General features: G+C 39.6%; 1 protein-coding gene across 1 annotated transcript; it reads right to left on the bottom strand.

Annotated features, from left to right (window-relative positions):
• Nucleotides 1–93: 93 nt before the first annotated feature.
• Nucleotides 94–12,177, bottom strand: tmem276b (transmembrane protein 276b). The gene is made up of 4 exons (XM_038702291.1): nt 11,485–12,177; nt 6,026–6,139; nt 4,176–4,313; nt 94–3,958 (listed from the first exon to the last, which is right to left on the bottom strand). The coding sequence occupies exons 1-4, from the start codon at nt 11,879–11,881 to the stop codon at nt 3,711–3,713; spliced, it is 897 nt and encodes a 298-aa protein (XP_038558219.1). The 5' UTR covers nt 11,882–12,177; the 3' UTR covers nt 94–3,710.
• Between the last annotated feature and the right edge of the window lie 313 nt (nt 12,178–12,490).

Raw genomic sequence — 12,490 nt, 5'->3', positions numbered from 1 at the left:
AGATAAAAGTGCTTTAAAAAAGGAAGGACGATTCACAGATGACTCTGTGCGACTTTGGAGAGAAAAATTGCAGAAAGTCAGGCACATATACAAACAGTGAAAGTCCCAATGCATTAGTTATTACATATTTTATTTCAGTAAAATAAATTAATTAAAAATGGACACATTTTAATATATTGAAATAAACTAACTGTAATGAGCTCATGCAAGACTGTAATGTCTTTTTAGTCCCCACATAACATCTGCAGTGGATTGAACCAGTATAAATGACTTGTAGAAAATAATAGCTGTGCTACTGAAACAAGTGCCACTCTAAACTGTGGCATTTTCACAGGGCATCTCTCATTGCACAGAGTACATTTCTAAGTTCCTCATGAAACACAGGAAATTGCCACTTGAGAGGGATTTTACAACAATTTCAAATACATTTGTTACACTGTGCTGACCTCATTCGTTCTCTAGTACAATATTCCTAATGTTTTGTAAATTTTGCTACTGTGCGCTACTGTTGTTCTGTACTTAACTCAATCCAATCAATGACAAAATCTTAGTTTTAAAATACAGACATTGTTATGTGTGAGTGTTCTTGAAATTTACTATTTGAGTTATGGGGGTATAAATATGTGCTTTAAAATTTCTGCTTGTAATACCTTTTGTCAAAGTACTGCACATGTGCAGTGGTGGCACATTAGTATTGGAAAAGCCAGATTTTCCCACCTATTATACACAAAAAACTTGTATGAGTTGTGTGCAATTGTGCTTCAGTCCTAACAACACAATATACTTGCACCATGTACTTATACATTACAGTTTACTGCTTACAGTAATACTTACATTACTGCGTATGAGTTTGGGTGTGAACTTAAAACAATAAAACCAAAACACCAAATAGCATTGCATTCTGCGAGTTGTGGGACATCAGAGAATACACTGACAACCATAGATATGAATATTTATGGTATGTCCTGGTTTCTGGCATAAATATTTTCACAATAAGAGCCTAAACCAATTGACCCTAAGCACACAACATGGTATGAACCCAAACTCTTTGTAAAAGACACAACAGGGTGCTTATCACATGCTCTGATCATCTTTTGCTCCCATGTGTTGCCTTGCAAACATATAATGTATAACTCCACCTGCTCAGATGTCAGGTTCACAGACCTTTTTGAGACCCAGCAAAGTGCAAAGATTCAACAAGACACTGAAGATACAGTTTTCAATCATGCCTCAGTTAATTTCCTCGACTTCTGAAAAGTGGTAGCCTCATGAGGAGGTTAATTGTGATGGTGAAAGGACTGAACATCACACACAGTGTTGTCAATACACATTATAACACCTTTTTTTCTAAGAAAGTTAATTGACATAGATGATAGAATATCTCATGACTCATCTCCAGCAATCAACATTTATAAAAACTTCATCACACATGGCTGTAATATTCTCGTATCATGAATTTGTATTGAGCTTGAAAAATTCAAAATAAATTGGATCTAATGACTGAGGGAGAAAAAAAATGTATTTGTGTAACAGAAAACCGGCTGCTATGAGTTATTATCATCCTCAAGTGTCACCAAGAGAATTTCTTCCTCTTTTAAACAAACTAGTCCTACCTATTAACACCCTGTTTTCAAAACCTTTCTCATGGCCCTGTCCCATACTACATACAATGAGGTGTTTTATATTGTAAGTTAGTACACAACAGCTGCTCAAGGTGTGTACTAACCATCACTCCAACTGCTGATTTGAAATGTCAATTCCAATTTAAATGTATTTATTTTTGTTGCTTTTGAAAATGCAGCTGTTGTCCACTTAAAGAAAAAAAAATGTATCAGCTTTTATAATTGTTAGACAATACTTTCCATTAACACAAGACTTAAAAATCAAGCCATTTTAGTATGGGTCCTTGTGATTTTAAGTGTACTTCTCCATGAGTGGACACACCACTATTAAAACACAAAATGAGAATCCAGTGTGTATTTGGAATACAGCTTTTTCTAAATTACTATTTGTGCTTTTTCCGACTTTTTAAAAGTACAAAGAAAAATGTAATAATTCCCATGTTCTTATCGCATACTATATAAATATACAGTGTACCATTTTTTAAGTTTGTAAGTATTTTACTGGTGAAGAAATAATACAAGATGTGTTCTACACATTAATCAAACATAATCAAATGTGAATTTGGAATGCCAATGTCAATCTTAAACTCTGAAATCAAAAATGTTTAATGGAATTATTACTTCATTTTTACTTTATGTTTTTACTTTTTTGTTTTGTTATCCAAGATGCCACTGCACCAACATCCATATTTTTTAAAAACAGAGTGAACAGCTCGTCCATTTCCATTGTGCATTGCATTGTGGGACAATGATATCTATCACATAAATTACATTCCATATTCTGCCTGTTTCATTGTTTCAGCTGTTACTGACCCAGATTTTAGACTGGTGACATGGTGACACTTAGGCCCTCCACCAATGATTGATGTTACAATGTTACTGTACTTAATGCAGATGAGGATTTGGAACACAGCTTGTGCTTTCATTTTTAGTGGGATCACTGAAGTAGCTTTTTTTTCTTCTAAAATTGCTTGTATTCAGAGTATTACACAAAAAGGCTGACAAACATTAAGGGTAAACAATGGAGCAATCATATACTTCCTCCAGTTTGGTTCCTTGTTTTTGCTCATCAGGTTATGATTCAGCTATCAGCAAACAACCAGGTCGGAGCTGTCAGTTTGGTGCCACAAAATACCTTTATGTTGCTGAATCCAACAATGGATTCATGCTCCTACCACCACCCAGTAACTTTTTATCCTCTCCATGCTGTCAGCCATCATTACCTCTAAACAAACAGAAAACAAACATTCTTATTCAAAATCTACTATACACAAACAATGATCTGGATCTACATAGAGATGCATTTGTACATATAGAATCTTTACAGAAGCAAACGGTTTGCTTGTCAATGCAGATTTACTTCTGTGTAATTTATAGTACTGACCACTCTGCTAGATGCATTTTGTGCTCTGCAAAGGCTGCAGACATTGCCCCCCGGGCTCATGTTTGATATCAGTTAGTGTGCTACACTAAAGATAAGCAATGGGCAGTCAACGCCAGAATATTTTTTTGTTTTTTCATTACGAACTATAACACAGCACACATCACTCGACTGAAAGAGGAATGCTGACAGGATGCTCTGACCTGATGTTTGTGTGTTTGATCCTTTCGGAGGATTTCTCCCATGATTCATCTGGAGTAATTGAGCGTGTGTGGAAAGCATGTGCTGGCGTGCGTGTGTGTGCTGTGTGGGAGTGTATGTGGCTTTATGTATTCAAGAGAGCACCATTATAAGACAAATTCTCTTTAGAGAAAACAGTCACCTTAAGATCGCCATAAAGTCAGCATGTCGAACATCTGAACCAAAAAAATGGTCTTATTTGTGCTATGAGAGCCATGCCCCAGCCATACGTTACTGTAGGTGTTACTCTTGGTGTTCCTAGAGGTCCCTCAGGGATTTTCGAGATTAGGTGTGTGAAGTTTGTCGTTACTTTGCTCCTTCTCAGGCACACTGAACACTAAAGGGGTATGGCGATGTCGAGGGTGGTGTGGGATGGTGATCAGACAAAAACTGTTTCAGAGTTAAACATCACGGTTGGAAGGGTGTGGTTTGTGCGTTCGGTGGGTCGGTCCTTCACGACGCCTCTGTCACACGGTTCCATTCTCCTGCCTCGGCTTGTGGGTCGTTGTGCGAGCGGGTGTGCTCAGGGAGGGGGCCAAGGTGCAGAGAAAGCCAGCCAGCAATGTGAGACCTAGCCCCCCCCAGGCACAAAACATGGACCAGCCATAGCCATGGCTAATGTCCTCAGGTAGGCCGTACATGTAGCGGGGGTAGCGGGATAACTCAAAGTTGATTCCTGCCACACATGTGCACAAGGAGATGATGCAGCATGTTCCTGTGTGAACAGAAGAGACAAGCAGTGATTTAAAATGGGGCCAGTTGACTGTGCATCTTACTGCAGGGCAGGGATTGTGTTCCTGCAGGACATTCATCTACTAACTCATGTTAACCCAAAGATGCTTTCAGCTGCCACAAAGAAATGCAGAAATTGAATAAAATGCAATTTTGTCTGCATGTTTGTGTGGATGTGGCCATACATGCTCTCACAGTACCTCCCATGAGAAAGAGTAGCCCAGCTACATATTGCATGAGGTCATGCTGCTGGCAGCATCCCAGCACTCCGATGATCCAGCCAAAAAGAATGATGGAGACGGCCATGCCCACAAAGCCAGCCGTCATCCTTCTTAGATCTGCAAGCAGAGGTGAAAACGTCACCAAGTAAACTGTAACATAAAGATCCTGAACAGTGACACTGAAGACTATTGTTTAAACTGGTAAATACTCTGAAAGCTTAATGTAATTGACAAATTTAGTGTCACAGTATGCTTAAAAACTGATATTAAAACATTGCCTTCCTTTTCTTTGCCAGTGAATATAGGAAATAATCTTGCAGTGTGACACAGATGTTTTTCACCAACCAGGTAATTTGTATCACCTTAATTGTCTTGTTAATCTGAAAACATGTGATCCAACAACCCAATCAATCAACTTGATTTAAGCCATAAAAGACTTCAGGTGCCCCTGTCTTATACTTCTTTTAATTTGAATGCCAAAGAAGTAACTGAAAACCAATGAGGCTAACACTTTATTTAATGGGTTCATAATTCTCTATTTCCTTGGAAGTTTTCTGGAACTGTTAAGTGAAAACAGGAAAGGACATAGTACATCTTTGAAACAAAACCTGTAATTAAACCCAAGTAAATTTTCATTCCTTTTTTTTATTAGAAACATTATTCTCAATGTACGCTGAAATGTATGCTTATCTGGAGATACATTTAAGCTTTACCCCAACAAACTAAAATAGAGGATAAAATTGTAATTGATGACAATTAATTCACAACAGTAATCAGCAATATCTAGAATAACAGCTTAGATAATGTTTTGGTATAGCATGTTCAAAAGAGAACATATCATAGCAGATTCAGAACAACACAAAAATAGTAGAAAAACTTCAATCACTGCTAATGTAATCCATGGTCAAACAACTCTTTCACTTTTTTCTCTTTAAACAAAGATATCAAGTAAGAAATACAAGCTAATCCAAGTGTTTTAAGAAGCGATATAATAGAAGACTCTGATCTGTCCAACCAAATGTCCTCTGATCAGCCAGTCTAAAGCCAATGACTCACTAACAGAGATGACCTGATAACCTGTGGTCATAAGTCTAGACATGGGAGAGAAGGGCTCATAAAATCAGTGATATTTTCAGGAATTAGGGGGAGTATAATCTTTAAACCAATTCAGAAATGAACAGGCAACCAGTGCAAGATGCTAACATATATGATAAAATGCACTCTTGTGCTGCTTTAAGTTAATGACCTGGCTGCTGCAACTGTAGATGAAAGACTTATGAGATTCATAGAGGATTTAAGGGAATGACAGCACAGGAAGATAATGGCATTAATTTATTTCACTAGTAAGGCTAAAGAGACTATTTCATAAATGTCTTTGAAATGGTAAAAACGAGCAAATTTATTTATCATTTATTTTTATCAAAGATACCAAAATATCTTTGAATGCCCTTTGGTATATGTTTACAAATAATGTGACCTATGAGGCCCTTCAGGCATGCCAAATTTTCATATACAGTATATCAAATTGAGTCAACTAAAACCCCTGAATGCAAAGACAGCTTGTCTAGAGGATAACATTTTAAAGTTACTGAACAAGAAGACTTGAATGAACACGGACCATTATAAGATGCTAGATCATGGATTTTCTCAGTCTTTCCTGTTTATTGTTTTCTCTTTTTATTGCTCAAATAGTCTGTTAATTGAATACAGTAAAAACTGAAAGCAGAAAAATAAATGTAGATAAACACAAACGATGCAAAGAGCATATAACCAGCGACTAAACCAACAAGTCCAACCAACTCTATAAAGACCGACACTTTCAGACTTACGGAGTGCATGCCACTCATCCTGTCGTATGGTCTTTGTGATGTTGATGGGTAAATTTCGTGGTAGGATGGACGAAGAGTAGTGATACTTGACTGGGGTACATCTTTGAATTATTCCTGAAAAATGAGATGGAGACAATTTAAACTGGAGCACAAATACCTTCAAGTAGAGAGAGGTAACAAGGAAGACAATTCAGTAAAAATCTCATTCTGAACCACTGACCCACTTGTGGGATTATGAAATAATACACACACAGTAGAAAAGCTTGATATTTATTTTACACCCTCACCAAGTTTTAATTTACTGAGAAGGCCTCATTAACGTTGTGTTCCCAACCACTCCCACATTGTTATTAACAGGAGATTAGGAAACAATGTGGATTATGGATTATTCTACTGAAGGCTATATAAAGAAATTTAATTTCTACTATTTAAAGTCAATCTCTTCATATTGACTTGATTGTTGGTGCAATAAACTCCATGTAAAATAAGAATTCACAGTCCAGTATATTCAGAATTTGAAGACTTGGTGCACAACAAGCATGTAGTCCAGTCTACTTCTAAACGCATACACCAACTTTATATTTCAATTTGCCTCACTTAATCACTGAAGTAGTTTGCATTTAAGGGAAGAACATGATTTTACCTCACACAGGCTTCACCATCTACTGGACTGTGTGGGTAATAGATCTCTCCAAGAACATACACGTATTCGCCCACTGAAATTTAAATGTGCGTAGTGGGCCAATCGGGACATCGCTATTGAAAAATGCATGTCACAGTACATATAGAAGCATCCTCACTGACTCTGCATCCTTTCTTCTTCAGTTTTCTTTTTTCCAAGGACAGAGTCACAGCTTCAAGAAGCTTGCGGCAGACCCACATGTCTACTACCGGATGGAGGAGGAGGTCCCAGGGCCACTGTACCATTACTTCCACCTCTGGCAGCCCTAGCTGTGACTGCTGCTAGAGAACAATGAAAGCCTTTCATCGGTGTCCAGAGGTCAGTGCTGTTTGGGAATCCACCACCAGTTTCAGAATGCCATGATATTCCAAAGGTAATGACATTAGCAACAGAGCGTGTTGGGCTCACTCTGCCCCGGCCAATCCAAATGACTGCATAGTTCAGGGGAAGCATGTGTTACTGAGGACTGACAACTGTACCACAGTGACCTACATCAACAGGCAGGGTGGATGGTTATGGTCCTCAGAGCACCTATCTCTCTGAAAGCTCTCCACATCCCGGGTCTGGAGAACAGGGGTGCCCACCTCCTGTCAAGGGACGGGTCCCTGACAGACTAATGGAGGTTACACCCAGAGGTGGTGGAACAGATTTGGACTAGGTTTGGAAAGCGGAAGTGGACCTGTTGAGTGAGCTTGGACTGAGTGAGTGAGCTTTGTACCCTGTTGGTTCACCCCAGTTGCATGATGCTTTGTGGTAACTGCAGTGGTGCAACTCTGAAACTGAACCCCTCCTTTGTTCCCAAGAACATAAGGAGCTCATTCAGGTCAAGAACAATATATCTGGATACATTTTGTTCTCCACTCCATGCAGGGATCAGGGAGGCAAAATCCCATCTTCTATGTCCAGTATGTGCATTGGCATGGACCCCATCCAGTTCACTGATTAGCTGTTCATGTGCTGTAGAGATGGTGTGGACGGTAAAGCCCTGTCCAAGAAACACCAGGCTAGGTGGCTTTGTGAGCTCCATCTATAAGCAGGCAGGAGAAGACCCTCCCATTATGGTCTGTGCACACTCCGCATGCAGCGTGGAGGTGTCAACGGCCTTGTTAAGTGGGGCGTGTCTAGGATATACAGTATGTGTGGCAGCTTAGTCTATGCCCTGTTCATCCGGTTTTATCTCTTGCACATGCTGGACACCTTTTCAGGGTCTGTGGTCGTGGTATTGACTCAGGACTGGTGAAAAGGCAAATTGGTGGGACCACCCTGATGACCACCGAATATGTACACCAGTTTTCTCCCATAAACGTGGAAGACATGGTGGAGGAGATGGGTAGGGTGTCTATTGTATGATTTGATCCCCGCTAGGGTTAGGCCATGTTCTCACCCAGTTTAAGGCCCTGCTTATCTGGGTGGGTTGGGCCCCGCCGTGGCAATTTGCCTAGGACCAGTCATGTCACTAGGGCTGTCGACGTGTCATGGATGGGCTTTACAGTCATTGAGCTTCACCTACTGTATGCATAGAGTCCAGTAAAGGGCAGTCTGTGTGAGACAGAATGAAGGTCAAGATATTGTAACCCTTTTTAATTAGCACAACCTGAGCCCTCTGCCAATGGCCCCGGCCGCATCGTCAGCTGAAGAGGTTGTCAAATGTGAAGGCAGGGATTACGCTTCTATATATACTGTGACACTCGTGTATCGGTAGCGATGTCCCAGTTAGCTAGCAATGATCATTTCAGTGGCTGAATACGTGTTTGTGATTGGAGATTGCTATTACCCATAGAGTCCAGTAGAGTGCTCCGCCTGTGCTGATAGAAATAGTGTTACAATATCAAAAACAGGCTAGAACCATGACAGATTTCTTTGTTTTTCTAATGGGGGTTCATTAGTTTAATAATGTAATTCTACTACATTCCCATAACTTTTTTCAAAGCTTTTGTCAACTGTTACATGTTCAGACTCTTTTCTTTTGAAAATCAGGTTTGTGATCTTCTAGTCTTTGATCTGAATGTTTCTTTGTGGAGGCACCCATATCTACTATTAAAGAAAGAGGTTGATATATCAGGGTAGTATTTCAGTCCAAATACCTAATATCCAGGCGGACTGATGTGGTACGTATAGAAAAGCCAACATGTGATACTACATTGCAGCTAGCTACCTTGTTTAGGTATTTGTGGCATCTAAAACTTGTACTACACATGAAAGTTATGTGTGAAATGGAAATCACGCATTTACTCTTAACATGACATCAGGACTAATACGATTAAGGACTAATATTAGGGATTCAGCTTCAAGTACCAAGTTGCTTTGAATGCAAAACAAGCAGAGAGGAGCTAAACTTCACATTTCACTTTAAGGAAAGTTTCAACTTTTGTAATTCACAAGAAATTGTGTTTTTTAATTACTATAACTGACAAAATGTTGGCTACCTGGCAAAATTTTAAATGCCCTGCACACCTATGGTAGATCCACATGGGTATATATATAAAGTAATGTGTGAACATTTGCTGTATAGATCTGGAGCATGTGTTCAAAACTCTAAGGGTTAATTTAACACTATATCAGTGTGCACACTGATGGTATGTCCACACGAGCAGAATTTGTTTTACACAGAAATGATTATTTTTCCGATGTCTGACGTTTTTATCTGTGCATAAAGTTCACAATTAGCAGTACTTGAGAAAATGATTTTTGAATAACTGTTTTATGTATTTATTGTTTGCCTGTAAGTGCACTGAAATACTGTCATTTAAAGGTAGGAATCCAACAAAAATCTGCCTGACTGTTGACATCTGACCTGTAATGTATTAAACTTGGTCCCCCTGCTTTAATGACAATTAAGCTGCTTGACTTGCTATCTGTGGGCATGCACCATTACAGCTCTGAAACTAGATTTTTCAGAAATATTATCTGTTCAATTAGGTCCTTTTATGTGTGTTTTAAATGCCACTTTGATGTGCACCAGCTCGTGAAAAATGCAAATGTAACTTCTATGAAGTGAACATGGCAAGTGACAGAGGAAAGTTGGGACAAAAAGGAAAGCTGTATTTAGCCTTTTTCCCCACTTTGTCTTTCATTTGTACATGTGTTAGTCCTTATATAAAGCTGGCTCTTTAAACCAAGCGACCATTATATGTCATCTGTGAAAACAGTAATAATGTGTCTAGCTAAGATATCAACGCCAGTATTGGCCCTAAAAATCTTTAGCAATAAATTAATAGACATGACTTTTGGAATCATACAAGGCTAAGTAAAGTGATTAATATCATGTCTTCACTTACACTAGGTTACATGCAGTATTTACTTCCGTGGCTACTAAATTTAATAGCAAATATATTCCATTATACTTGAATTTAAGCCACATTATAATCTATACCTCTATTCTGGCAATTTGGAGCTCACAGTATGTTAAATAACCCAGAGGTACAGGAGCTAGTAGTAGCAAGCACTTTCAGTAGCAGTTAAAGTCATTGTAGTCATGTGACCACAATCATTTCTGAGTATTTATCAACATATAAAGTAGAAGGTGAGAAGATGATTTATCATTTCTGCATGTACAATTCAAAAGCACTATAACAAATGCTTGTAATACATGTTTTATATGTTTGCTGACACTATGTGTAAAAGACAGTCAAATGTATATTTTAGACTACAGGACTTAATTAACACCTTTCTGAGAAAAAGTCAACAAAAACAGTAAGAAAACAAGCTTCATAAAATGTGTGTTGCAGATGTATTGCCATAAAGTCTACCCTTATAGGACTTAGAGGTAAAGACAATAAAACAAAAACATAACTGTGTTGATTTTACACACATAAACTGTACACTGTTGTCGCTATATAATGACTTTTGAAAAGCAGAGCTGAAAGAGTTAATATAGATGATTTTTCTTCCAAATCTTGTATTAATAATTCTATAAAAATGTTTTTTTAATGCTACATTAATTGTAGATTTGCAGATTTCAATAATTAAACTTAACAAAAACAGTGCCATTATTCATTATTTCTAGGTAGATAAAATGGTTCGAGCTCAGGCACAGATGGATTTTGAAACAACATGGTGTAGTTGATAATTCTTTAGACACAATGCTTGGAAGATAACTTTCAATAAAGTGCCATTGGGGCTGTTTTGAGGTTTATGATGTATGAAGGCACATCTACTTCTGGTTTGACAGCTGTGATCACAACAACAACAACTTGTAGCACAGGTTTTCCTCACAGGGTGGTTCTCTTTGTGTATCTGCCCAGTATCAGGACCTTGGTCTTGACCAGGTTTAGCATCAATGCTTGAGGCCTGAAATATGGCTTCTCATTGCTGTTCATTCTGTTCAATGTACATTGTGTTTTCTCTGCTGTGGCCCAAATTTCAAACCAAATATATCAGTAATTCGTTTGCACTATGAAATCACGTTATTGTGACATTAACCTCCACACAGATGTTGTTTCCTATCTTACTTTGAAAATAAAAAGAGAAAACAGAGGAGCTACTGGGACCGGCCATTATCTCAGACAGGGACTAAAGAGGGGGTTCACTCAGCACCATGGACAGCGACATTAACAAATAAAGACAAGAGACATAGTCTTCGCTTCGAAAATACATCCTGTAGCCTATCTAGTTTTAACCGGGAACCGGGAAACGTAAAAATCAGAAGTTAATGTAAGAGGAGAGAGTCGGCCTCAGTGCAACCCTGTGTTTATATCAGGCTAGGTGTGAGCTCATCGCCGAGCATCACGGCCTATTGCACACAAGAAAAGCCAGGCGTCAGACTGCTCTCGTTTACCTTTGTAAATAAGGTCCTCGGTCTCCAGGTCGAAGCCCTCACGGTGACACTTCCTCCAAAGCCCGGAGATGGTGGAGTTAAACTGCCGACTGCAATGAGACTCCATGGCAGATGCCGCGGCCAGAAAGTGCCGCTTCGCCCTGATGAGAGCACCAGCATCTGGGCCGTTACCTTTCCTCTCCAGGCTCTTTGGAGGCATCTGGAGAGGGAGGTTATGGTTTGAAATGTATATGTACCCCGGGTCGTTTCGCTTGTTGGCATAGTTTTTACACCTCTCCCGATGTCTCCTCGCGTCGGTCTCGTACCAATAATCGGTGCAAATCGCCATAGCGAGCAGCCCCAGCGCACAGAGCGCCAAGAAGAGCCCTGTGCCTGTTAATATTTTCATAGCGGCCATCTTCCCCGCTCGATGGAGAGCCCAAACAGTCGCAAGAAGGTTCCTCCGTGGCCGTGGTGGTGGTGGTGGTACCGCGTGAAATGAATCACGACGGCACTCAAAGCCTCGCGCAGTCCTGCACTAGGAGCATGATGGTGCAAGGCCAGTGTTGTCTGGACTGGATGCTGCGGTCTATTGTTGTGGTACCCGGTGCATGCAATGTTGTTCCCACCATCTGTTATGGTACAGGAGGAGAGGGGATGGCTGGCGACCAACGCTGTGAGGAGGAGGCAGGGGCAGGGGTGTAGTTGCGCGCTCTCTCCTCCAGGTTGCTGCGGGATGGGGGAGGACAGGAATGTGCTGCTCTGTTGTGGGGGAGTGGTCATTTGTAATGCTCGAATGGTCACCGTTTTGGATTTGGTAAACACGTCAAACACAGATGCGATGGATGGAGAATTTAAGCAAATGCAATTAATCTTTTAAATCAATAATCATTAATTTTACTACCTAGGAGTTTTTGAACAACTGCAAAGTGTTTATTCTAATATTACTGGTGATTTTATTTTGAAATTCACGAGTCAGTCAATTAACCCAATGCATATAATAAGATGAGTTCCAGCTTAGACTACT

This window comes from Micropterus salmoides, unplaced genomic scaffold, assembly GCF_014851395.1.
Source record: "Micropterus salmoides isolate LMB-PRFRI ecotype aquatic unplaced genomic scaffold, ASM1485139v1 Ms_hic_scaffold_6, whole genome shotgun sequence".
Lineage (NCBI taxonomy): Eukaryota > Metazoa > Chordata > Actinopteri > Centrarchiformes > Centrarchidae > Micropterus > Micropterus salmoides.
This window is presented reverse-complemented; position numbering and strand designations above follow the sequence as displayed.

What these genes read in the sequence shown, in the direction of transcription:
- tmem276b (XM_038702291.1), bottom strand. Translation starts at nt 11,881, where the DNA reads ATGGCCGCTATGAAAATATTAACAGGCACAGGGCTCTTCTTGGCGCTC. An exon ending in CGAGGACCTTATTTACAAAG is followed by an intron (nt 6,140 to 11,484) that starts GTAAACGAGAGC and finishes CTCATTTTTCAG; the next exon opens with GAATAATTCAAAGATGTACC. An exon ending in GCTACTCTTTCTCATGGGAG is followed by an intron (nt 3,959 to 4,175) that starts GTACTGTGAGAG and finishes CTGTTCACACAG; the next exon opens with GAACATGCTGCATCATCTCC.